Genomic DNA, 25,963 nt, shown 5'->3' on the forward strand with positions numbered 1-25,963 from the left:
TGTGCAACCTGAACTCTATTCCTAGCTATTTTAAAACTTTGAAACAAGGTCTCAATAAGGCTGGAATATGGCCTAGTGGTTAAGTGCTCACCTCATATACATGAAGTCCTGGGTTCGATTCCTCAGCACCACATATATAGAAAAAGCCGGAAATGGCGCTGTGGCTCAAGTGGTAGAGTGCTAGCCTTGAGCAAAAAGAAGCCAGGGACAGTGCTCAGGCCCTGAGTTCAATCCCCAGGACTGACAAAAAACAAAACAAAACAAAAAATCAGGGCTGGGGCTGGGAATATGGCCTAACAGCAAGAGTGCTTGCCTCATATACATGAAACCCTGGGTTTGATTCCTCAGCACCACATATATAGAAAATGGCCAGAAGTGGCACTGTGGCCCAAGTGGCAGAGTGCTAGCCTTGGGCAAAAAGAAGCCAGGGACAGTGTTCAGGCTCTGAGTCCAAGGCCCAGGACTGGCAAAAAAAAAAAAAAAAAAAATCAGGGATAGAGGTATATCTTAGTGTTTACAGGGTCATTTTAGGAAGGATAAAACCCCTAATACTGCCAAACAACAACAAAAATATAATCTTTGTATAGATTTTCCATAACTGTATGATTCAACCACTTTACCATCATTAAATCTATAGCACTTATGGGAGGGAAAAACTTGGAGAGAGTAAGGGAAGGGGTGGCATTGTCCAAAAAGAAATGTATTCTTCGCTTTCTTGTATACATGAAGCCCTGGGTTCAATTCCTTGGTATCACATATAGAAAAGGCCAGTAGTAGTGCTGTGGATCAAGTGGTGAAGGGGGGAATGAAGAGTTAAAGTAAACCCCATTTTCAGGTAGCCCCCATTTTGTTGTCTGTTTAAACTATGAGCAAACCCAGGGCAAGCTTATTAGGGCCCAGCCTGTCAAGAACTCTTAACGGCCTGGGGAATGCTTAACTCTAACCGTCCCCAGAATGTCTTGATCCCTGAGCCAATCAGATTTGTACCCGTGTCCTAATCTTGCTTGCTTGAACACCTGATGGCTGTAACTTTGTTTTTTGTCTTGCTTGAATACCTGATTGCTGTAACTTTGTTTTCTGTCTTGCTTGAACACCTGATTACTGTAACTTTGTTTTTTTGCCTTTATAAGCCCTGTGCAATCGCAGCTCGGGGCTTCCTCCTAACCTCCGCTGTGTCGGTGGGTAGGATGAGGCCCGAGATGCAGCTCACCTGAATAAAGCCTTGCTTTTGCATTTCTGAACGTCTGAGTAAGTGGTAGAGTGCTAGCCGAGCAAAAAGAAGCCAGGGACAGTGCTCAGGCCCTGAGTCCATGCCCAAGGACTGGCAACAAAAATAAAACAAGGTCTCAATAAATTGCCATTAGTCCTTAAACTTGAGATCTTGCATTAGCTGCTGTTAAGTTGTGGGGGTCACAAGCATTCTGCACCACACCCAAATGATCTTTTCCCTTAACAAGTGATTCTTTTTTTGTCAGTTGAGCTTGAACTCTGGGCCTGGGCTTTGTCCCTGAGTTCTTTTTTTTTTTTTTTTTCCAGTGCTGGGGCCTGGGACTCAGGGCCTGAGCACTGTCCCTGGCTTCTTTTTGCTCAAGGCTAGCACTCTACCACTTGATCCATAGCACCACTTCCGGCTTTTTCTTTTTTTCTTTCTTTCTTTTTTTTTTTTTACTCTGCAACTTACTTTTTATTTAAAGAAATCTTAAACTTATGAAGGTTTTTGCATTTAGCCACCTTACTTAATGGCAAAAGTTTTTTGTTTTTTTTTTTTTTGGCCAGTCCTGGGGCTTGGACTCAGGGCCTGAGCACTGTCCCTGGCTTCTTCTTGCTCAAGGCTAGCACTCTGCCACTTGAGCCACAGCGCCACTTCTGGCCATTTTCTGTATATGTGGTGCTGGGGAATCAAACCCAGGGCCTCATGTATACGAGGCAGGCACTCTTGCCACTAGGCCATATCCCCAGCCCCTTGCAAAAGGTTTTACATGCAACTAATGTAACTGTTTTCTCCACAAGGAAATCCTGATCATAAAAAGATGACATGCCACATGAATTAAGTGTTTTTAATCAAAAAGCCAACAAGTTGTCCAGTTACAGTTCTCCCTCCCCCCCACCAAAAAAAAAACCCACTTGAACTTGGTAGTTACGGAGTCTCCAGCAACATATTCAAAGTTGAGAAGATTAAAAATTTACAGGAAAGAGTCCTCAGGTCCAATTAAGAGCCCTGCTTCATACATACCAGTTGTCCCGACTAGAGTCAACCTAAAAACCCCACTAAGAACATTAACTTCAAGTAGCCTTTTTCCAGTTTCCAATTTGTGAATAGAGACATATTTTGTTAATTCTATCAGAAACTTTGTTTCAACTGATTTACAATGCCAACTTCTAAAAGCTTAACCAAAGTTAACTAGTCAATAAACTAGGCAGAAATTGCTCTACAGAGAGAGAGAAATCCTAAAATGCCACTTTCCACAGAGAACCCAATTGTTTGTTTTATTTTGAGTAAAGAGAAGCTTTTGTTCGGACTAGAAGAAACTCAGTCATAAGTTTGGGATGTGTATTCAAACTACACATGCAATGAGGACAATATTATGCTAATGCAATTGATGTGCTGTTGCATTTGTCTACTGTTTGTCTATAATTAACAATTATAAACAAAGCAATACAACTAGTATTTGGAACAATTCTTATAGTGTTACAGTGTCAGGCACACTTCACTTCTCTTCACACCACTGGTTCTCTTTGCGTACCTGGGCTTCCTCCTCTTCAGTAAAGTCATTCTTGATGTTGAAAGTTTTGCGAATCTCCTCAGGAGTTTTCCCCTTAATCATATTGGCAACAGTCTTGCATGTGACATCAAGCAAACCTTTGATATCTAAGTAGTTTGCAGCCAGAATAAGTTCGAAAAGTGTTCCTTGGTCAACTTTCAGGAATTCTTGGTCCCAAACAGGAATATCATCTGTACGCTTTTCTTTGTTCTCATCATCCTCAGGAGGAGGAGGAACATCCTTATGGTGGGTGCACCACTGAATGACCTTTTTTAATATTGCTGCATTAACATTTGGTGGAGGAACTGGGTCATCATCTCCTTCATCATCCATTCCCAAATCTTCCAACATGGTCTTGATGGTCACAGGTTGTTTGGCAATTTCTACATCAACTTCGAAAATTTCTCCATCAGAACTCTGTAACTTAATTGAAGGCATGGTGTTTGGTCTCAAAAAGACGGTGGACTAGTGGACTAGGAGTCTGACGGGAGCTGAGCTCCGTCCGAGCAAGGAGAAGAGAAAGACGAAGACAAGGCCACTCCCAGCTTTTTCTATATATGTGGTGCTGAGGAATTGAACCCAGGGCTTCATGTATTCGAGGCAAGCACTGTTGCCAGTAGGCCATATTCCCAGCCCTGTCTCCTGTTGTGCCAAGTCGCAAGACCACCCCCAAGAAGACCATCGAGACTCAGACATTCCGAAATGCAAAAGCAAGGCAAGGCTTTATTTAAGCGAGCTGCAACTCGGGCCTTGTCCTACCCACCAACACAGCGGAGGTTAGGAGGGAGCCTCGAGCTGTGATTACACAGGGCTTATAAAGGCAAAGAACAAAGTTACAACAATCAGGTGTTCAAGCAAGCAAGATTAGGACACAGGTACAGATCTGATTGGCTCATGGTTCGATTCTAAAATGGGGTTCACGTGGTAAAATGGGGCCTGACTTCAAAGTCTGGCACTTCACTCCGAGTTCTTTAACTCATGGCTATTGCTGAGCCCTGGCACCACTTCCAGTTTTCTTGTGGTTAATTGGAGATTAGAGTCTCACACTTTCCTGCCTGGGCTGAGTTTGAACTCTAATCCTCAGATCTCAGCCTCCTGAGCGCCTAGGTTTACAGGCATGAGCCACCAGCGCCTGGCTAATAAGCAATTCTTTCAAATAGAGCCTGAATGCTGCTTCTTGGAATTCTTTAATCAGAATTTTGTTTCAATATTTTAATCTTTCCTGATTGAGAGATTTGGGGGAAAACTTTTTTTCTTTTTATGGAACTGGATCAAGAACTAAATTGAAATTTTAAAGCTCTGAGTAGAGGAGATAGAAAAACCTGGAAATTAGAGACTATCAACAATCCAGGGAGTAATTAAAACTGTCCCACCCTATGAGGGAGGGGCAGACTGTATTTACCAGGCAGACTCTGATTAATATTATCTAGTGGTGGAGGAGACTCAAGTGGCTTGCTACCAAATGGAATGCCCCAAGTGCTCAGAAAAAAGGATACTGACTCTCTAGTGAAGAACCATGCCATTAAGGAGTTGGCACACATGCCAGGCACTGGTGGCTTGCACCTGTAATCCTAGCTACTCAGGAGGCTGAGATCTGAAGATCCTGGTTCAATGTCAGCACAGGCACAAAAGTCCCAGTGAGACTCTTTTTTGTTTTTTTTTGCTAGTCTTGGGCCTTTGACTCAGGGCCTGAGCACTGTCCCTGGCTTCTTTTTGCTCAAAGCTAGCACTCTGCCACTTGAGCCACTGTGCCACTCTGGCCGTTTTCTATATATGTGGTGCTGTGGAATCGAACCCAGGGCTTCATGTATACAAGGCAAACACTCTAGCCACTACGCCATATTCCCAGCCCAGTGAGACTCTTATCTCCAGTTAACCACTCAAATGCCAGAAGTGGCTTGAGCAAAAAAGCCTTGAGCAAAAAAGCTAAGAGACAGATTCCATGCCCAGTTCAAGCCTCAGCAAGGGGGTGGGATGAGGGAGAAGTTAGCACACTATATAAATCAGGTACTGCCTATTTTGTAGATAGTTTCCTTCCTCTTTTTAGTTCTTTGCTAATGTTTTAAGAATGCTGAAGGCTGGGCACTGGTAGCTCATGCCAGATATCCTTGCTACTCAGGATGCTGAGATCTGAGGATTCTGGTTCGAAGCTAGCGCAGGGGGGAGGAGGGAGAGACACAGAGACACACACACACACACACACACACACACACACACACACAAAAATTAAGCTTTGGGCTTTAATACTTTAGTCTGTTAAGTGCTATACCACAGAGCCACATTTCCAGTCCTCTTCTTTTGGAAATAAGAGTTGGACAGTTCACCAGTTTACATTGTAATATGGAAGTCAGATCTGGCCAGCGCCATCATTGGCTGTTGAGGGGTGTCAGATAGACTCCATCTCAGATTAGTTAAAGAGAGCAGAAGCCGACTCCATCTTCATTAAGATCTCCCCCGCCCTATCCAGAGAAGTTCCCCTTCACTGTGATACGATTGTATATACTGCTTGACCACCTGAGTAGTGGAGCATTCAAGGTTAAACCTGTGCTTCCCATGAGTAGGCGTATCTGCCTGCATCATGTGAGCCCTTCCAAATCCATGCGCCAAGTCTAACTAGAATGATAGGTTAGTTCAAATGGTTGCTATGAGGCAGATTGTAACTCCATTGGCCACCTGCATGTGACCTGGCATGCTCTGTAAGTGTTGTAACCTCATTGGCCACCTCTGTGGCAGGCTTGACCATGTGGTATTTGCCTTTATAACCCAACTTGTATATGCCGGGGTGCATGGTCCCAGCTCCCAAGCCTGAGCTGCAGCCCTGGCGGGCCAGCCTGCTTTTTATGGTTGCTGTCCCAGCCCCTCAGTCTGGGACATGACCCTGGCTGGTCAGTATACTTTTTACTTCCCCAATAAATCCATCTTTTTACTTGAGATTGTCTCTGAGTGGTGGACTCTTGGAGGGATGGGGGATGCCCCCACCCCTGGACTCCCTTACATTGTGGTCCCCTCTCTTGGGGGGACCCCATTACATACATCTTGTCTGTAGCTGCTCTTGTGATCTGCTGGCAGAGAGAAGCAGTTACAGAGGCCACATAGCCAGCCCACGTTGGTACACTTTGCAGAAAACAGATATCCCTCAGGTATTGTTCTGAAAACATGACATCTATTAAAGCTTGACTCATTAAAGCTGAACTGAAATGATCTCAATGATTAAAGTGAATTCTCAATTAGCAGAAGTCAGAAAAGAAATACACACATTTATTTTTTAAGAATTACAACAGCAACTAGAGGGGAATCTTCTTTAACTTGACCTTTTCTTCTATATTAGAAAAGTATTTCATCTTTGTTAAGATTTCCTTGGCTTTTTCAAAGTCATCTGAAATAAATAAGAGACACTGATGTCAAACTTTGTTTCTAGCAGGAATAAATCCAACCCTGGCAACCAAATCAGCCGGCTCAAAGCTGATCTTAGCTTCTGAAGGTCTATCAGTTACTCTGTAAATCAGCAATGCAGAGAAAGGATATCTGCATTATTATTTTTGTAGTGATTTTTTTAAAATTACTTTTTTGGTCGGGCTTTAACTCTGGGCCTGGCCACTGTCCCTGAGCTCTTCAGCTCTTCAGCTCAAGGCTAGTACTCTACCACTTGAACCATAGCACCACTTCCAGTTTTCTGGTGGTTAACTGGAGATAGTCTCACGGGCTTTCTTGCCAGGGCTGGCTTTGAACCTCACTTTGACTTTGATCCTCAGATCTCAGCCTCCTGAGTAGCTAGGATTACAGGTGTGAGCCACTGGCATCCATTTAAAAATTTTGCTTTTTAAAACTTATTATTATAGGAGTGATGCACAGAGAAGTCAGGTAATAAGTACAGTTCTTTTAGAACAATTACCCTTTCCTTCCATCTCTCCCAGTTTTCCCCTTCTGTCCCTGCCCACAATTTGTATTTCCAACATAGTGTCTAGTGAGTACTACTGCTGCATTTGTTCACCCTTGGTCCCTCCATTTCTGTGCCTCCTTTATTACACTCCCAAAGGTATATAAATGAACAAACAAGACCAAAACAAAACAAAACCCTTGTTTCCATTTCCTGGAATTCATTTTGATAAACATTTTATATGATCAGAGGCACAGAGGCAATGTTCTTGGGTTCCACCCATAAATAGGATATCTGTATTATTACTATTATTCTTGTTATATTCTTTTGTGCTGGTCCTAGAGTTTGAACTCTGGGCCTGGGCACTGTCCCTGAACTGCTCTTGCTCAAAACTAGCACTCTACCACTTGAGCCATAGTGCCACTTCTGGCTTTTTCTGAGTAGTTATTTAAGTAAGAGTCTTACGGATTTTTCTGCCTTGGTTGGGTTTGAATCATGATCCTTAGATCTCAGCTTCTTGAGTAGCTAGGATTACAGGTATGAGTGACCAGAGCCTGTCAGATATTTGTATTTATTATTATTTTGGTCAGTTATGGGGCTTGAACTCAGGACCTGGGTGCTGACCCTGAGTTGCTTTGTGCTCAATGCTAGGGCACTATAAATAGAGCCACAGCTCCAGTTTTGGTTTATTGAATGGTTAATTGGAGATAAAGATTCTCATAGGGACTTTTCTGCCCCGGCTGGCTTTGAACCCGGATCCTCAGATCTCAGCCTCCTGAGTAGCAAGGATTACAATCATGAGCCACTGGCACCTGGCTGCTATCTGTATTATTAAGAAGATAAATTAATCCAAAGGAGTAAGAGCTTGCTTGTTTATAGAGTTCAGATAAATTAGAGGTGCTGATTCTCTTTTGAACAGTCCCAAGTGACAGTTGCTTTGGCATTTTTTTCTTTTTTTTGGCTGTTTCTTTTTCTTTTGCAGAGCTGAGGACCTAATTCACAGCCCTACACTTTCTTCCAGGGAGCTAAATCCCCAACCCCAGTCCAAGGTGATAAACCTGATGTGTTTGGGATGCCAAAAGAACAAGGTTTCCTTCCAGGTAATGATACGGCACAGAGGTGCCTTGGGGGCAGGGCTTCCATTCTCTGGAAGGATACCCATAAGATGGAGGGCTTTCAATGAAGGATAATTTTGCCCTCTGGAATTATTCAGCAATATCTTGGGACATTTTTGGTTGGCCAGGGAGGTGGTACTGACATCTAGTGGGCAGAAAGAAGCCAGGGATGGTGAGAAATATGTTAGTACACAGAACAGCCCCATAACAGAATTACCTGGCTCAAAATATTAGTAATGCTTGAATTGAGAAACCCTGACCTAGGTAAATACAATGCAATAAAAAAAAAATTCTTGCTGTACCAGGCACCAAATTGCACATGCTAGGTAAGCACCTTACTAGTGAGCTATATCCCCAGTCCTTTGAGTCTTAATATTTTAAGCCTTGAATGATAATCTTTCCACATCAGGATTACAGATGTGCTTGGCCAACACAGTATAATGCATACTAAAATGAAGATTTGTAATAGCCACTCAAAACCAAGTAAAATATTAAGAAGAAAAAAAGTGAGTTATAAAGGAACATAAAAAGTATGAAGTTACTCACACAAAAGTTAAAACCAAATAATATATACTGTTATCTTCATCTATGGTTAAAATGATCAAGTAAAGCAGGGGAATGAGTAACAGAATTCAGGAGAGTAATCGCTGTGCAAGTGGGGTAAAATGGCAAATGGACTGATGTCTGGAACACCATAGTCAAGTTTCACTTTTGTTGTTTTGGTGGTGCTGGGGTTTGAACTTTGACCTTGTGCTTGGTAGGCAGGAACTTTACCACTTAAGCCAACCTCCTATTTTACTCTTTATCTTCTTGTTAAATGGAAACAGTTTCTCCTATCTAATGTTTAATTGGATTATTGCTATTTTCTTTTTGTGCTGGTACTGTGGCTTGAACTCAGGGGTTGGGAGCTGTCCCTGAGCTTTTTCACTATAATTAGTGTAATTTGTGCTCTACTACTTGAGCCACAGCTTTTTTGTCTCTTTCTTACCACTGAGCTACCTCCCAGCCCTTCCACTTCTGGCTTTTGGCTGATTAATTGGAGATAAGTCTGAAAAGAGTTTACTGCCTGGACTTGCTTTGAACCTCTACCCACACATCTCAGCCTCCTAAGTAGTTAGGATTACCAGTGTGAGCTACTGACAGCATGCCTTGGGATGGAGTTTTGAGAACATTTATGCCAGGGCTGGCCTCCAACTTTGGTCCCTCAATCTTTGCCACTGCATGAGCCACCAGTGCCAAGTCAAATATTGTTTTGACTCTCATATTGCCTGCCTGTGGATCACATCTATAAGCCAGCTGGATTACTGCTTTTGCCTTTTTGTTAGTCATGGGGCGTGAACTCAGGGCTTGAGTGCTATCCTTGAGCTTTTTTCTCACGGCTAGCACTCTATCACTTAGGCCACTTCTGGTTTTACTGGTGGTTAACTGGAGATAAGAGTCTTATAGACTTTGCTGCTCATGCTGGCGTTGAACCATGATCCTAAGCTTCCTGAGTAGTTAGGATTACAGGCCTGAGCCACATGCACGCAGCCCTATTGCTGTGTTCTTTTTTTTTTTTAATTTTGTTTTGCCAGTCTTGGGGCTTGAACTCAGGGCCTGAGCACTGTCCCTGGCTTCTTTTTGCTCAATGCTAGCACTCTGCCACTTGAGCCACTTAACAGTTTTTTCTGTTTATGTAGTGCTGAGGAATTGAACCCAGGGCTTCATGTATGCTAGGCAAGCACTATAATGCTAAGCCACATTCCCAGGCCCCTACTGCTGTTTTGAATTCACTGTTTTGTTTCTCCAGCATGCCAGAAACACAGATTCCTGTATAGTTTGTGTCTCCTACTGTTCCCACCGTAGTCTAGTGGTATGATAGCTACACTAATAACTGGTTTGCTCTAATGCTTACAATTTCTTGTTGTACAGAATGAAGTCAAGAATTCAATGAAGTACCTTGTTCAAAAGCCATCTTCGCATTGTCAGTAAATTCTTTCTGTTTAGCTGAAAAAGAAAACAGTCATCTTAACTTTTCAATTTACATAGGCTCACAATATGAAGACAACACTTTGTGGTCATGCTGCTTTAAATGCTTTAAATTCAAAACAGCGGGCTGGGAATATGGCCTAGTGGTAAAGTGCTCACCTCGTATACATGAAGCCCTGGGTTCATTCATTTCCTCAGCACCACAAAAATAGAAAAAGCCAGAAGTGGCGCTGTGGCTCAAGTGGTACAGTGCTAGCCTTGAGCAAAAAGAAGCCAGGGACAGTGCTCAGGCCCTGAGTTCAAGCTCCAGGACTGGCAAAAAACAAAACAAAACATAAATTCAAAACAGCAAGCCATGATGGTAGCTCATGCCTGTAAACCTAGCTAACTCCTCAAGAGGCTGAGGTGTGAGGATAGTGCTTCGAAGCAAGCCAGGGCAAGAAAGCCCATGAGACTCTCATCTCCAATTAACCACCAAAAAAGCTAGAAATGTAACTGTGGCTTAAGTGGTAGAGCACTATCCTTGAAGAAAAAAAGCTTAGCAACAGCTCCCACACACTGAATTTAAGCCCCAGGACCAGCAGGAAAAAAAAAAAAAAGCCAAAAAAACCACAAGGGGGGTTTATAACTTTTTGTCTCTACATATGCTGTGTGTGAGCAGCTTTTTTTCTGCAATGCAGGGGAGTGAACCCAGGGTATACATTCTAAGCAAGTACCACCTAGCTACATTCTCAGCCTTTAGTTTTCTACCTCTCAAGTGCTACAAATACAGGTGTGCAGCTGTGTTTTAATGCAGCTCTCAGACAATGAAATATCTGAGGGGTTATAAAAATTATTTATGGGTCAGGTGCCAGTGGCTTACACCTGTAGTCCTAGCTATTCAGGCAGCTGAGCTCTGTGGATCGAAGTTCAAAGCCAGCCTGGGCAGGAAAGGCCGTGAGACTCTTATCTCCAATTAACCACTAGAAAACCAGAAGTGGTGCTGTGGTTCAAAGTGGTAGAGTGCTAGCCTTGAGCTGAAGAGCTCAGGGACAGTGCCCAGGCCTTGAGTTCAAGTCCCAGGAACTACCAAAAAAAATCATTTATGGAAAAAAAATAAACATTTTAGGATTGCTCTTCAGTTACACAGTGTTTAATGTAAGCCCTTGCAAATTCCAGAGCCTCCAGGGAAAATGAGAACATTCAGATGACTTGTACCTTAAGAGAGAACTACAAAATGAAATACTCTCTTATTTACTTATTAGAAAATGAGGACTTCTACAGGTATGTTTCCCAGATAAAAACTTTTCTGCCCCAGCTGGCTTTGAACCCGGATCTTTAGATCTCAGCCTCCTGAATAGCAAGGATTACAATCATGAGCCACTGGTACCTGGCTGCTATCTGTATTATTAAGGAGATAAATTAATCCAAAGGAGTAAGAGCTTGCTTGTTTATAGAGTTCAGATAAATTAGAGGTGCTGATTCTCTTTTGAGAAAAAAGCCTTTTTTTTGCCAGTCCTGGAGCTTGGACTCAGGGCCTGAGCACTGTCCCTGGCTTCTTTTTGTTCAAGGCTAGCACTCTGCCACTTGAGCCACAGCACCACTTCTGGCCGTTTTCTGTATATGTGGTGCTGGGGAATTGAACCCAGGGCTTCATGTGTACAAGGCAAGCACTCTTGCCACTAGGCCATATCCCCAGATTTTTATTTTTATTTTTTGGACAGTACTGGGGTTTGAACTCCAGGCCTCCTACCCCTTAAATCACATCTCTAGCTCTGTTTGTTTTTAGCTATTTTTCAGATGGTCTAACATTTTTGCCCATGCCAGCCTTGGACCTTGGTCCTTCTACCATAGCCTCTGATGTAGCTAGGATTAGAGAGGACTGCATCATCATGCCCAGCTGATTTGAAATGGGATCTTTTTTATTTTTTAACATTTTGAGTAATGTTTATATCTGGTTTGAATTTGCATTTTCCATTTTTTTTTAAAACCAAGAACACGTACATACAATAGTTTCATAATGACAAAATATTTAGAGGGGGGGAATGTTTGTTTGGTTTTTGGTTACACACAAATGGCTTACAGATTAAAGGTAATACAAGCTACTCTACTCAGTACCTAAATAGGAGCTACTCAAATAAGCTGAGATCTGATGATCACAGTTTGCCTGGGTAGGAAATTCCATGAGACTCTTATAACCACCCAATCAGCAAAAAGATGGAAGTGAAGGTATGATTCAAGTGGTAGAGCACTAGTCGAGCAAAAAAAGCTCAGGGACAGGGCCTCATACCATGAGTTTAAGCCTCAAGACTGACATAAAAAAATAAACACACACACACATACTAAAATAAAGGTACAAAAGAAAATCAGAGTAGATTCAAACTCATCAAAAAGGACTCAAAGGATTATATAACTATACATTATTACATATAGGATATTACTAAAAATACAAGTAGGGCAGGGTACCAGTAAGCTCAAACCTGTAATCCTACTTAGGAAGCTGCGATCTGAGGATCTAAGTCAGCCAGAGCAAGAAAAGTCCATGAGACTCTTAAATGCATGTCCCATATACTGTGTTAAAAAAAATAACAGGGCTGGGAATATGACTTATTGGTACAGTGCAAGCACTAGCATGCGTGAAGCCCTGGGTTTTATTCCTCACTACCACATACACATAAAAAGCCAGAAGTGGTGCTGTGGCTCAAGTGGTAGAGTGTTAGCCTTGAACGAAAGAAGCTCAGGGACAGTGCCCAGGCTGAGTTCAAGCCCTAGGAATGACAAAATAAACATATAAATAAACAAATAAATAATTAACAGCAGGAAATATTTTTTAAAGGAATTTCCAGAAGCCTTGTACCTTCCATACTAAATGAAGGTTCAGAGTGTTTTGTGAAAAAGTTGGTCTGAAAAGCATAAAGCTGGCAGCCTGATCTTTCTCTTGGTTTCTAAACCATACAGTAAATCCATGTCTTCTGAATGAGAGATTTATGAACTTCCTCCGTAAATTTACGCAACTTTCCACAGGAAACGAAAACCACGAATCCAAGGAGCTGGTATTCTCATGATAGCTAGGTAAAGTATGAAGAGTCTACCATGAACGTCAGACTTTCTTCACCATGCACACCTTAATATATCTAGAGTGAAACATAAAAACTGCTACCTGAGAGGCCAACTCCTTATAAAACACTTTTGTTTGAACTGGGAATGTGGCTCAGTGGTAGAGTGCTTGACTAGCATGCACAGAGCTGGGTTCAATTTCTCAGTACCACATAAACAGAAAAAGCTGGAAGTGGGGCTGTGACTCAAGTGGTAGAGAGCTAGCCTAGAGCACAGAGAGGCTCTGGGACAGAGCCCAGGCCCAGATTTCAAAGCCCCAGGACAAGCAAAAAAAAAAAAAAAAAAATTATAATAAGCAAATGTTTCTCAGGAAATGTGCAACTCATTTAACAAGTCAAATTTGCTACCTAACTTCAATTTGTTAAATTCATTATACCAAGTGAGAGATATATAAAGTTTAAACTGGCTATACAAACCAGTGTATTAGATGGCTCCAAATGGATACTAGTCAAATGTGATCCTCTTGATTGATTTTTACCAGGTTCAACTTTCCATTTTATTCAAATAAAATATACTATGAATACCCTAAAAGCATTTGCCATGTTAAACAAAAACAACTAACACATCACTATCAGAAGGTAGTGTTCTGGCTAGTTATGTTTGCCTTGAAGCCACTTTCAGTTTAATGCTACCAAAGGATGCTTAGCCAGGGGGATGAGATCTGAGGATGGTGGTTGGAAGCAAGCCGGGAAAGTTCATGACACTTATTTCCCAATTAACCACCAAAGTGGAGGTGTGTGGCTCAAATGGTAGAGCATCAGAGCCTTTAGAAAAAGGTCAGGGACAGCGCACGCGCGCGCACACACACACACACACACACACAAACAAACAAAAGTGATGTTTACTTAGTCCTGTTTGCCTTCGTGCAGCTTCCGTGAGCCTTCGTTCCAGGCCACATACACAAAACGAGCCAGCACGATGTGAACCGCCACCACCGCCACGATGGCGGCGTAAAAATCACTGTCTCGGTTGGACATCCCGAGGGCGCCTCGGAACACGCAGGACGTGGTCGCGAAGTACAAGCCGATGGGCACCGTGATTATTAACGCGGTGAAGACTAGGAGCGTCTTCAAGCTGGACGGGAAGAAGTCTTCGCTCCCGAACGCGGGTCGCTGCAGGGCGTTCGGCACAACTTTGTCCACGCGCTCCATACTGTCGCTGAGGGGAGGACGGCGCGGACCCGGGAGATCAGCAGCTGTCCGGTTCGGGCCGGATAAGCCGGAAGTGCCCTGGCTTTCCGCCAGACCGCACCGCGGTACCTCGGCAGAAGCCTCCCGTCCGGGCCGGATGGGCCGGAAGTGCCTCGGCTTTCCGCCGGACCGCTCCGCGGAACCTTGACAGAGGTCTCCGGTCCAGGCCAGACGAGCCGGAAGTGCCCCAGCTTTCCACCGGACCGCACCGCGGAACACTGGCAGAGGACTGCGGTCCAGGCCGGATGGGCCGGAAGTGCCCAGGCTTTCCGCGCGGCGCAGGGGTGACGTAGGATCCTGAAGTGGGAGTTTGTTTTTCTTTTTGGGGGCCGAGCCTGGGGCTTGAACTCAGGGCCTGGGCGTTGTCCCCAGTGCTTCTTAAGGTTAAGGTTAGGATACAGGAGTGAGCCACTGGCGCCCGGCTGACAGCTACATTCTTTAAATGCTTATTTCTCATTTAACCCCAGAGTGTACTCTTATAGTGGTAAAATGTATTTTTTTTTTTTTTTTTGGCCAGTCCTGGGCCTTGGACTCAGGGCCTGAGCACTGTCCCTGGCTTCTTCCCGCTCAAGGCTAGCACTCTGCCACTTGAGCCACAGCTGGCCGTTTTCTGTATATGTGGTGCTGGGGAATCGAACCTAGGGCCTCGTGTATCTGAGGCAGGCACTCTTGCCACTAGGCTATATCCCCAGCCCCGGTAAAATGTATTTGATGGCGCATTTTATCTTTTACCTTGGACAGTGGATTCAACTTCTGCCACGGCATCTTCACTTTGAGCTTCTGCGAGTTTTTCATTGATTTCCATTATTTCCATGAGGAACTGACTGTCTATTTCACAGTCCGTTCCTTCGGGAATCTCTATTCCATGGAGCTTTAGCTATAAGGGCAGAAAATAAGTTTGATTCAAGAAACTAGGGCCATAATCCTAGGCATGGGGGTGGGGAGCACTTGAGTATCAGCTAAAGGGTGTGGCTCCAGTGATAGAGCTCTGGAGTACAAATTGTGAGTCTCTAAATTCAAAGCTTAACTGAAGGTGAAAGGAGAGTGTAAAAGAAAAGATTGGGAAAGCACCTTACAAGGTATAGTCCTCTGCTCAGGGGAGCCAGTAGAGTCTTATAGGCATCATTCACCAGAGTGGAATGCTTCTCTGAAAAGTCCTTTTCAATCTGTTAGTGGAGATGAAGACAGTCTTAATACCATTGGAATCAGCCCTTTGTTCATGCTGATGGGCAGGCATCTAAGAAAGTGTGGCCAAGGCAGAAGTGATGTTTGGTGAGGTAGATCCATCAATGGATTCTAAGTTGTCTGGGAGGTCAGATAAAAGTGTCAATGACATCTCCAGGCTGTAGCTGGCTGGGGAATCTGTTGCCACAGGTGGTGCAGGGTGTCCAACTCTGTTCCTGACAATCACTATAACCAAGGGCCACTACCTCTTCCTAGTATGCACACAAGTTGGGGGAAAATTAGGGGTTCCAATAAACTACCTGAGATCTCTGACTGAAGAAATCTGGATGGATAAGACGCTGTAGCTGTTGGTACCTTTGCTGGAGTTTGGTGGTGTCAACTTTGAAGGATCGGTTGCTGGAAGGAATTTGGGAGATAAAATGCATGCAGTTATATATAGAGATTTATGTACTATGGTCTAGTTGCTGCTCTTGAAGAAGATACAATTAACATATAGAAACAATTTTAGAAAGTAGCAAGTGCCATGCAGGAAAACAGAACAGGGTTAGAGAAGGTGGTAGAGGAGGTGGAAGAACAGATGACACCTGAGTTAAGACCCGAATGATGCTGTGGAACAATCAAAGATCAGATGAAGGAGTCATCTGGGCTGTGGGAACTGCAAGTACAAAACCCAGAGGTAGGTCAGGTACCTGTAGTTCTCGCCTATAATCTTAGCTACTCAGGGGCTGAGATCTAAGAATTTCTGTTGGAAGCCAGCTTGAGCAAACATATCCATGAGACTCTTACCTACAACTAACCAGCAAAAAGCTGGTCATGGGCCTTGAACTCAGGGGATTGGATGCTGTCCCTGCGCCTTTTCACTCAAGACTAGCAACTCTACCACTTTGAGTCACAGCTCCACTTCTGGTTTCCTGGTGGTTAATTGGAGATGAGTCTCACAGACTTTCCTGCCTGGACTGGCTTCAAACTGTGTTCCTCAAATGTCAGCGTCCTTAGTAGCTAGGATTATTACAGGCATAAGCCTCAAGCACCCAGATAAAATTTTGTTTATTATTATTTGCCAGTCCTGGGGCTTGAACTCAGGGCCTGAGCAATGACTCTGGCTTTTTTTTGCTCAAGGCTAGCACTCTGCCACTTGAGCCACAGCGCCACTTCTGGCCATTTTCTACATATGTGGTGCTGGGGAATAGAACCCAGGGATTCATGGATATGAGGCAAGCACTCTTGCCACTAGGGCATATTCCCTGCCCCTGTCCCTGGTTTCTCTTTGCTCAAGGCTAGCACTCTACCACTTGAGCCACAGCGTCACTTCTGGCTTTTCCTGTATATGTGGTGCTGAGGAATTGAACCCAGAGCTTCATGTATGCTACAAGCACTCTACCACTATGCCACATTCCCAGTCCTTTTATTGTTATCTTTAAGTAGTTGTACAATGGTATTTAAAAATCATCAAATTAGTTTATAAGTACAATGCAGCTTTATCAAGGTTACCCCTTCAATTATTCTCCCCTCCATCTCAGCTTCCTTTTTTGTTTTTCCCCAGTCCTAGGCCTTGGACTCAGGGCCTGAGCACTGTCCCTGGCTTCTTTTTTTGCTCAAGGCTAGCACTCTGCCACTTGAGCCACAGCGCCACTTCTGGCCATTTTCTATATATGTGGTGCTGGGGAATGGAACCCAGGGCTTCATGTATACAAGGCAAGTACTCTTGCCTCTAGGCCATATTTCCAGCCCCATCAGCTACCGTTTTGTTTTTTGCCAGTCCTGGGGCTTGAACTCAGGGCCTGAGCACTGTTCCTGGCTTCTTTTTGCTCAAGGCTAGCACTCTGCCACTTGAGCCATAGCACCACTTCCAGCCTTTTCATTGTATGTGGTGCTGAGGAATCGAACCCAGGGCTTCATGTATACGGGACGAGCAGTTTACCACTAGGTAATATTCCCAGCCCAGCTTCCGTTTTTTTAAAATCTAGGATTATTTTTTCTTTTTACTCTCAGAGCTTACTCCATTTCCTCTGTGGTTCTGACTATATGTTCCCACCTCTCCAATCTCAACCTTCAGGGGAGAAAGAAGAAAACCACGGCCCTTTCCCTGTAATTTTCACTGTCCCCTTAGACTTTGCCTACATTTGTGTGTGTGCGCGTGCCTTTACTTCCATATATTGTTGACTTTTGTGGCGTGCGGTTCGAACCCTTAAACATATACTAGCCATGCAAGGGCCAAATTCCCAGTGCTGCTCCTTACATAACCTTGGGCTGTATAAGTCAGTACTTTCTTTTTTGGACCGGCCGAATTTACCAGAGGCTTGAACTACGGGCCTTGCGTTTGCTAGGCAGGTACAATGGCGGTCTAGTCTCCCGCCAACCCAGCACCCCTTTCTTAATGATCTCCACCCAAGGTCCCCATTTTTGTGGCCACTCCTTCCCTCAAGCTCTGCTCCTTGGCTTCTACCCTTTGGCCACGGGCCCGCCGCTCAAGTCTCCCCTGACAGTCACTGATGCAACGGGGCCTCGACCCTCCCGCCCCCCCCCCTTCTCCCCCACGTCCCTTCCAGAACACGCCGTCCCTAGGTCGGTCTCCGCTCCTGAACTTCCGGTTTTCCGGCCACTTCCCCAGGCCTTCTCTCCAGGGCTACGCCCACCTGTCTCACCAGCAGGCCAGGTCCTTCAAAGCCATGCTGGGCTCTCTCCTCCCCTCCCCTCCCCTCCCCTCCCCTCCCCAGCCCGATACATTCCAGAGCCCGCCCGCCTCCCACCTCCGTTGCCCGTACCAGTCCATCAGGCTGAAGTAATCTCGAGTGGGGTCCGGAGGCTGCAGCGCGCGGCACCGCGGGCAGAAGAACCCGTCCCCACGCCCGGGGTCTCCACAGTGCCAGCACCGTGCCCAATTGGTTCCCGCCTGCGAGGCAGCATTGCTGCTTAACAGTCTCCTTGGGACCCCAGCCGCCTGCAACCCCCATAGCCGGAGCAAGGCCCCGGCCTTCCAGACCCACATTTGGCCCAGTGGCTTAAGTCGCCAGGGTCACTACAGCAGGAAAGAAGACAGTGATGGGCCAGACGAATGCTATTGATTGGCTGCAGAGCTGAGGGTGTACGGGAAACCAGGATGTTGAGGCCTGTTCCTCATTTTAAACTACAACTCCCAGCAGGCATTGAGCCTACGCGAGGCCGTACAATTCGCCGCTTCTCATTGGTCTGCAGGCGGCGGAGGGTGTTTTGATTGGTTGAGGGTGGAGTTTATATTTTTAGGTTTAGCGCCACTGGGCTTGGTTGGAACTGTGAGACTTTGCGGCCTTAGGTGGGCTCGCGTGGTGAGTCATCCGTGGAAAACTTCTCTGGGTTGTTAGGGGTTCGAATCCCGATCTCAGCTTTCTGCAAGTGGGACCTTTCAAACTTTCTCTTTGTATGTATTTTTGGGCTGTTGGGGGAGGGGGTGCCTGGGCTACTCTTCCTTCCATTTAGAAAGTTACATCTAACTCACTTTCCCTGTTACCTTACGAGTTGAGAAGTAGGGCAGGCCGTTTAGGATGAGAAGGAACAGAGTTGCTGTCTTCAGTGTGAGTCAGAAAATACGTTGTAAAGAGTTCTAGAAATGCTAGTAATCGTTATCGTTCTCTAGATCCAGTTCCCCAAACACTTCCCAGTTCCTGCGCTAGGGACTTGGGAGAGCCCTGGTGGGTAGGAGGATGTCCCCAGTGACCATAAGTAAGTGTGAGAGGTGAGGTTCCCGGGGGTAGAGAAGAGGGCACTAGCCTTCCTTGGGACTCTATTTGAAGCAAAGGTTTTATAGCCTTGAAATTTTGCTGTGGCTACTTTTCATTCCGGGCCTTCCTATGAGGGCAGCTTCCAGTTAGCGTATATTACAAGGGGAGAAGCCCTATCTGTCTCACTTCATTTAATTCTCATGACTTATCTGTTTGTTTTCAGATGAGAGCACAGGCTCAAGGAAGTTGTGAGCTACTTAAAGGAACAGCTGACTGTAGACTTGTCTTCCTCTAAACTGTGTGTGTGTGTGTGCGCATACTGGAACTTGAATTTAGGGCCTTGCACTTTTAGCCTGACCTTTTTAAAATTTAAAAAAAATTTTTTTTGCCAGTCCTGGCACTTGAACTCAGACCCTGAGCACTGTCCCTAGCTTCCTTTTGCTCCAGGTTAGCACTCTACCACTTCTGGCTTTTTCTATTTATAGTGGTGCTGAAGAATCGAACCCAGGGCTTCAAGCATGCTACTGCTCTGCCTGACTTTGATACTCAAACATGAGGTTCCTGTGCTTTTTTTTTTTTTTTAAAGAACATCTTTTGTTTATCTTGAAAGCTGTGTAAATGCAGTCATTCTGGAATAATCTTTAGAAGCCTAGAGTTGGAGGAAGAATGAGGATTGGAGGAAATTGGATTAGGTTGTAATCGAAAGTAGACTAAATACTGGTGGTTCTGTTTTAAGAGTAAAAGTGACCAACAAATTCATTTGGGAGGGGGTGGGGGGGAAATGAGGGAGGAGGTAACAAGTTGGATAAGAAATGTACTCACTGCCTTATGTATGAAACAGGAACCCCTCTGTACTTCGCTTTGACAATAAAGAAAAAAAAGTCATTTGGGGTGGGAGCTTCTGTTTAGGTCTGTCCCCTTCCAGATTCCTTCCTGGCTTCTAAGCCACTTAGGAAGCTGTTATTCCAGCCCTGTAGGTGGGTTGTTTGGGAGAATAGTCTTTTATACTGCTTAAGGTGACTGAGTGTCTTTGGAGTTCTGGAACTTGGGTAAGCCAACCAGAGTTGGTTCTTACACGCTGGGCAGCTGCTTGGGAATAAAAGGAGAGTATTCAATAACTTTGTTTATAAACCTGTAAATTGTCTTCCAGCTGTGATAGAGGAGTTACTTTTACCTGTCTTCTTTCCCAGCCTCCTGACTCTTCCTCTTCTTTCCCTTAAAAAAAGTGTATATAAGCTTTAAATGCACTGTTGGTTATATTAACATGTTTGTTTAATTCCTTATTTATTTATTTGCCAGTCCTGGGTCTTGGACTCAGAGCCTGAGCACCGTCCCTGGCTTCTTTTTGCTCAAGGCTAGCACTCTGCCCCTTGAGCCACAGTGCCACTTCTGGCCATTTTCCATATATGTGGTACTGGGGAATTGAACCCAGGGCTTCATGTATGAGTCAAGCTCTCTTGCCAGTAGGCCATATTCCCAGCCCTTAATTCCTAATTAAAAAAAAATTTAAATATACATAAATTCTTAGGAGCCTTCCTTTCACCCTAGTTTCATTACTTTTATTTGTACACTTCAAATAATATCTTTTTGTATTTTTCCATGTTGTTTATGGTACCAGACAGCAAACTGGTCCTGCTGAAAGTGATCTTGTAAAAGGCTAAGCCTACAACTTTAAGTCTGGACAATGAGATTAAAATCCTAAAAAGGACTTTACTTCTTGCAGAGCTCCCTTGCTGTGGATTATTTCTTTTGTTTGTTTTCCAGCCATCAAAATACTGCTGTTGCTAAGCACTGGTGACACATGACTCGAAATCTTAGCTACTCAGGAGGCTGAGATCTGAGGATCGAAGTTCCAGCCTGGGCAGAAAAGTCCCCGTTAGGCTCTTATCTCAAATAAACCACTCAAAAATGGATGTGGTGCAATGGCACAAAGAGTGCTAGCCTTGAGCAAAAAGAGCTCAGGGACAGCGCCCAGACCAAGTTCAAGCCCCATGTCTGACAACAATAATAAATGCTGTTGTCCCATCCCTCCTCTTTTTTTTTTTTTTTTTTTTTTTTTTGTGCTGGTCGTGTGCTTGAGCTCAGGGCCTAGTCTCTGTCCCTAAGCTTTTTCCCTCAGAGCTGGCACTCTTAGTACATGAGCCACACCTGCACTTTTGACTTTTTGCTGTTCTGTTGTAGAGAAGAGTTTCAGGGTTTTCTGCCCTGGCTCCCTTCAAACCTCAACACTCAGATCTCAGATTAGGTAGGATTACAAGGGCATTAGCCACTCTTCATTCTGCACTCAAACTTTAAGTCTTGCTCCTTAAAACTCACCTTATTGTTGGTCATTTACTTCTTCAGATCATAATGTCCCGAGAGAAGGATGCAGAGAGTCAACAGTCTCAGGGCAGTACCTCATCCCAGGCCCATGGCTCTAGTGCCTGTTCACAGTCCCAAGGCTTCTCCCAGTCCCAAGGCACTTCCAGCTCCTCCACCAGCACTGCGCCCACCTCCAGCCAGTCTTCACACTCCAGCTCTGGGACCATGAGCTCCTTAGAAACAGTATGCACTCAGGAACTCTATTCTATTCCTGAGGACCAGGAATCGGAGGAGCCTGTCTCTGCCCCTTGGGCTCGATTATGGGCCCTTCAGGATGGATTCTCCAATCTTGGTAAGACCTTTGATTATATATAGTAAATTGTGTTAATCAGAAAAACAATTCTAGAAGGTTGTTGCAGCATAAAGCTCAGAATACTCTTGGAATGAGTCTGGAGTTTGGAGGTGAGGCAAGATAAAACAAAAGAGGCAGTGTTGGGCAGCCAGCCTCCCACCTGTTCTTTCAGTAAATACCCATGGAGACTTTACAGTATAGGCTTTTGATTTTTTTTCAAGTGTTTTGTAGTTTTCAGAATGCAAAATTGGCACCTTTTAAGTTAAATTTACCTATGTGTTTTAGTACAGTTTTGCTTTTGTGAATGGAATTATTTTCAGAATCTTATTTTAATTTTTTTCATTGTTAGTATATACAAATACAAATAGGATTTTTTTTTTTTTTGGTAGTATGAGGGTTTAAACTCAAGCCTTCTTGCTTGCTAGGCAGGTACTCAGCCATGCCCTCAGCTACAAATGGTATTATATAATTTCCTGTGCAGTAGAATGTTGAATTGAGTGAACATTCAACAACCTTGGGCTTGTTTCTGATGAGTGAACAGTCAACATCCTTGGGCTTGTTTCTGATGTCCGGAAGCTTTCATATCTACCACTAAGTATGGTGATATCTGTGGGTGTTTTGTAAGTACCCTTTCTCAAATTGAGAAAGCCCCCTTTTACTTTTCTGAGTATTGTGACTATTGAGATGATCTTGTGAGCTTTTTCCCATGTATTTGATTATTGTTGTATGGTAAACTAATTGATTTTTCAGGTATTAAATTAACTACATTTTCCTGGTCTGATCCTCAGGGTGTGTGTGTGTGTGTGTGTGTGTGTGTGTGTACATTTCACCAGATGGAGGTGCGAGGTTTAGTGGAGCTTCCCATTAAATGTAGGAACTCTTCACGTAGGGTCCTTGACTCCATTGTAGAATAAGAATTTGTGGACAGGGCTGGGAATATGGCCTAGTGGCAAGAGTGTTTGCTTCGTATATATGAAGCCCTGGGTTCCATTCCCCAGCACCACATATATAGAAAACGGCCAGAAGTGGCTATGTGGCTCAAGTGGCAGAGTGCTAGCCTTGAGCAAAAAGAAGCCAGGGACAGTGCTCAGGCCCTGAGTCTAAGGCCCAGGACTGGCAAAAAAAAAAAAAAAGAATTTCTGGACAAGTTACAATGGTAAGAAAACTTGGCAGAGTTTATTGAGTAAATAAACAAGCTGGCAAGCAGACAAACAGAAGGGCAGGGGCACACACTAGCAGAGTGTGGGTGCTATCAAAGGGAAAGAGACATAGAGAGACAAACAGACACACAGAGACATGAACACAGAGAGTGACACTCAGCTCCTTGATCTGTTGGGGTATTTATGTGGTAAAGGCAGGGGGTCTGGCTTCAAAGTTATGTAAAGATAGGTGGCTGGTTTTTGTTTGTTTGTTTTTGCCAGTCCTGGGGTTTGGACTCAGGGCCTCAGCACTGCCCCTGGCTTCTTTTTTGCTCAAGGCTAGCATTCTACCACTTCAGCCATTGTGCCACTTCTGGCTTTTTCTGTTTATATGGTACTGAGGAATCGAACCCAGGGTTTCATGCATGCTAGGCAGGTGGTTGATTTTTGCTCTAATCACACCTGGTGTTATTTTTTGAGTTTCCAGGTAAGAATTCATTCTGCCATAAATCAGACCCTTATCTTGAGATAAGGAGGCACCCTGCTATCCTGCATTTTGGAGGAGGTGGCTTAAGTTTAGGGAAGGCTTTTCTCTCAGGAAGGCATACATTCTGTAAGACAAGTATAAATTCTTGGGGTGAGGAATGCATCCCTCAGGAAGGAATGCTTCTTGTTGTCTCTCTTTGAAGCAAAGATGGCTCCTCTGTGTTTCTAAATGCCATATTACTGAGTTGCCTTCACCAGACCTCGGTTTCCTTAAGTTATCCGGCTTTATTTCCCCTAAAACGACTTTGTTCCCTTAATCTTAAGGGAAGTACACAGAGGAATATCTCCTGTATTTACAGTAAGCTGACCATTCCTCATTTTTCTTTCATCTATCCTGCTTCATACATACATATAGCATATATTTGAGATGATGTCTTGCCCAAATTGATCTTGAATTTGTGAGCTCAGATGATCCTCTTGCTTCAGCCTCCAGAACAGCTAGGGCTATATAGCCTTGTGCACATCTAGATCTCTCTCTCTCTTTTTTAAGAAAAGGACATTGCTAGATGTAGTTGACTGCTATTTTGTTGATGATTATTGTATCTGCATTTATAAGACATTTTGGTTTGTAGTTTTTGTTGTGTGTTTTTTTGCCAGTTCTGACGCTTGAACTCAGGGCCTGAACACTGCCCCTGGCTTCCTTTTGCTCAAGGCTAGCAGTCTGCCACTTGAGCCACAGCACCATTTCCAGCTTTTTCTGTCATGTGGTGCTGAGGAATGGAACCCAGGGCTTCATGTATGTTAGGCAAGCTAAGCCACATTCCCAGCCCTGGTTTGTAGTTTTTGTGATTTTCTTTTCCTTTTTTTTTTTTTTTTTTGTTGGTCATGGGGCTTGAACTCTGGGCCTGGGCACTGTTGCTGAGGTCTTCAGCTCAAGGCTTTTGTTCTACCACTTGAGCCATTTTTGTGATGTTTTTATTCTGGTTTTAGTGTCAGCATTTGTTGGCCTCATGTCAAGAGGGCTTATTTCTCCAAAAGGTTTGGGAAGAACAAGGAGTATTACAAACTTTTCTGCCTGGGCTGCCTTTGAACCACTATCCTCAGATCTCAGCCTCCTGAGTAGCTAGGATTATAGGTGTGAGCCACCAGTGCCTGGCTACTTCTGGTTTTTAGTGGTTAATTGGAAATCTCACGATCTTTTCTTCCAAGGCTGGCTTTTGAATCCTAATCCTCAGATCTCAGCCTCCTGAGTAGCTAGGATTACAGGCATGAGCCATTGGTGAGCCTAGCCATTGGTGCTAGGCTTTTAAAAAATATATAATTTTACTGTTATATTAAGGTGTTGGACAATTTCATAAGTAATGAATACATTTCTTTTTTAGACAAAATCACTGTGTCCCCCAGTTTATATAGTTCATTTTGCACTTAGTATAAACTGAATAGCATAATTGCATTTGTTCACCTCTTTCTTCCTTTCTCTCTCTATCTCCCTCCCCCTACCTCCCTCCCTCTTCCTCCCTTCCTCTCTCTCTTCTTCTCTTTCTTTCTTTCTTTTTTTTTTTTTTTGCCAGTCCTGGGTCTTGGACTCAGGGCCTGAGCAGTGTCCCTGGCTTCTTTTTGCTCAAGGCTAGCACTCTACCAAGGCTAACACTCTACCACTTGAGCCACAGAGCCACTTCTGGCTTTTTCTGTTTATGTGGTGAAGAATTGAACCCAGGGCTTCATGCATGCAAGGCAAGCACTCTACCACTAAGTCATATTCCCAGCCTCCTTTTTCTTAAATGTGCATATACTGAGGCCTGCACTCAGACCCCACTCTCATAATCTGGCACTCTTACCACTTCGGCCATGCTTCCAGTTTGTGCTTGGATATTAAACTGAAAGCTTGAGCTATGCTACATCACAAAACCACCCTCCTAATTTTTACTCTTAAAAAAATCTCGAGGGCTGGGGATATGGCCTAGTGGCAAGAGTGCCTGCCTCGGATACACGAGGCCCTGGGTTCGATTCCCCAGCACCACATATACAGAAAACGGCCAGAAGTGGCGCTGTGGCTCAAGTGGCAGAGTGCTAGCCTTGAGCGGGAAGAAGCCAGGGACAGTGCTCAGGCCCTGAGTCCAAAGCCCAGGACTGGCCAAAAAAAAAAAAAAAAATCTCGAGAGCTGGGAATGTGGTTTAGCGGTAGAATGCTTGCCTAGCATGCACAAAGTCCTGAGTTCGATTCCTCAGCACCATATATATAGAAAAAGCCAGAAGTTGCGCTGTGGCTCAAGTGGTAGAGTGCTAGCCTTGAGCAAAAGGAAGCCAGGGACAGTGCTCAGTCCCTGAGTTCAAGCCTCAGGACTGGAAAAAAAAAAAATCTTGGTAATTGTAGCTAGGCACTGGTGGCTCACACCTGTAATCAGAACTATTCAGGAGGCTAAGATCTGAGGATCATGGTTCAAAGCTAGCCTGGGCAGAAAAGTCCCAGTGAGACTGTTTTTTTTTTTTTTTTTTTTGCTGGTCTTGGTGTTTGTACTCTGGGCCTGCGTGCTGTCACTGAGTGGTTCAGCTCAAAGCTAGTACTCTGCCACTTGAGCCACAGTACCACTTCTGGTTTTCTGGTGGTTAATTGGAGATAAGAGTCTCACGGACTTTCCTGCCCTTCCTATGGGGGCTGGTTTTGAGCTGTGATCCTCAAATATCAGGCTTCTGAGGCCTTAGCCACAACTGGCTCAGTGAGACTCTTTTTTTTTTTTGGCCAGTCCGGGGCCTTGGACTCACCATCCTGGCTTCTTTCAGCTCAAGGCTAGCA

At 44.4% G+C, this 25,963-nt stretch overlaps 4 protein-coding genes across 9 annotated transcripts in view; 1 reads left to right on the forward strand and 3 right to left on the reverse strand.

The window, feature by feature from the left end:
- Nucleotides 1-2,679: 2,679 nt before the first annotated feature.
- Nucleotides 2,680-3,215, reverse strand: LOC125348989 (S-phase kinase-associated protein 1-like). The gene has a single exon (XM_048342728.1). It carries the CDS (start codon nt 3,198-3,200, stop codon nt 2,709-2,711), a length of 492 nt encoding a protein of 163 aa, XP_048198685.1. The 5' UTR covers nt 3,201-3,215; the 3' UTR covers nt 2,680-2,708.
- Nucleotides 3,216-5,999: 2,784 nt separating this feature from the next.
- Nucleotides 6,000-14,281, reverse strand: LOC125348990 (vacuolar ATPase assembly integral membrane protein VMA21-like). 2 transcript variants are annotated; one of them, XM_048342729.1, is made up of 4 exons: nt 14,095-14,212; nt 13,664-14,020; nt 9,693-9,740; nt 6,000-6,138 (listed from the first exon to the last, which is right to left on the reverse strand). In XM_048342729.1, exon 2 carries the CDS (start codon nt 13,967-13,969, stop codon nt 13,664-13,666), a length of 306 nt encoding a protein of 101 aa, XP_048198686.1. In that variant the 5' UTR covers nt 13,970-14,020; nt 14,095-14,212; the 3' UTR covers nt 6,000-6,138; nt 9,693-9,740. The 2 variants fall into 2 exon arrangements, with proteins under 2 accessions (XP_048198686.1, XP_048198687.1); XM_048342730.1 differs by having other exon boundaries at nt 13,664-14,281.
- Nucleotides 6,000-18,300, reverse strand: Hscb (HscB mitochondrial iron-sulfur cluster cochaperone). 4 transcript variants are annotated; one of them, XM_048342723.1, is made up of 6 exons: nt 17,959-18,300; nt 15,493-15,589; nt 15,085-15,174; nt 14,741-14,885; nt 9,693-9,740; nt 6,000-6,138 (listed from the first exon to the last, which is right to left on the reverse strand). In XM_048342723.1, exons 1-6 carry the CDS (start codon nt 18,180-18,182, stop codon nt 6,047-6,049), a joined length of 696 nt encoding a protein of 231 aa, XP_048198680.1. In that variant the 5' UTR covers nt 18,183-18,300; the 3' UTR covers nt 6,000-6,046. The 4 variants fall into 4 exon arrangements, with proteins under 4 accessions (XP_048198680.1, XP_048198681.1, XP_048198682.1 ...); XM_048342724.1 differs by lacking the exon at nt 9,693-9,740; XM_048342725.1 differs by lacking the exons at nt 6,000-6,138; nt 9,693-9,740 and adding an exon at nt 14,345-14,490 and having other exon boundaries at nt 14,704-14,885.
- Nucleotides 18,301-18,414: 114 nt separating this feature from the next.
- The window catches only part of Chek2 (checkpoint kinase 2), a 31,541-nt gene continuing 23,992 nt past the window's right edge, over nt 18,415-25,963 (forward strand). The window contains exons 1-2 of one of the 2 annotated variants that reach the window (XR_007210434.1): nt 18,415-18,498; nt 21,235-21,544. Coding sequence is in view for 1 of the 2 variants with exons in the window: in XM_048342720.1 (XP_048198677.1) it covers nt 21,241-21,544 (304 nt within the window). In the remaining variant the exon portion in view is untranslated. The remainder of the gene's footprint in view (nt 18,499-21,234; nt 21,545-25,963) is intronic. The other variant, XM_048342720.1, reaches the window with a different exon arrangement.

The sequence above is a fragment of the Perognathus longimembris genome, chromosome 3 (assembly GCF_023159225.1).
Source record: "Perognathus longimembris pacificus isolate PPM17 chromosome 3, ASM2315922v1, whole genome shotgun sequence".
NCBI lineage: Eukaryota > Metazoa > Chordata > Mammalia > Rodentia > Heteromyidae > Perognathus > Perognathus longimembris.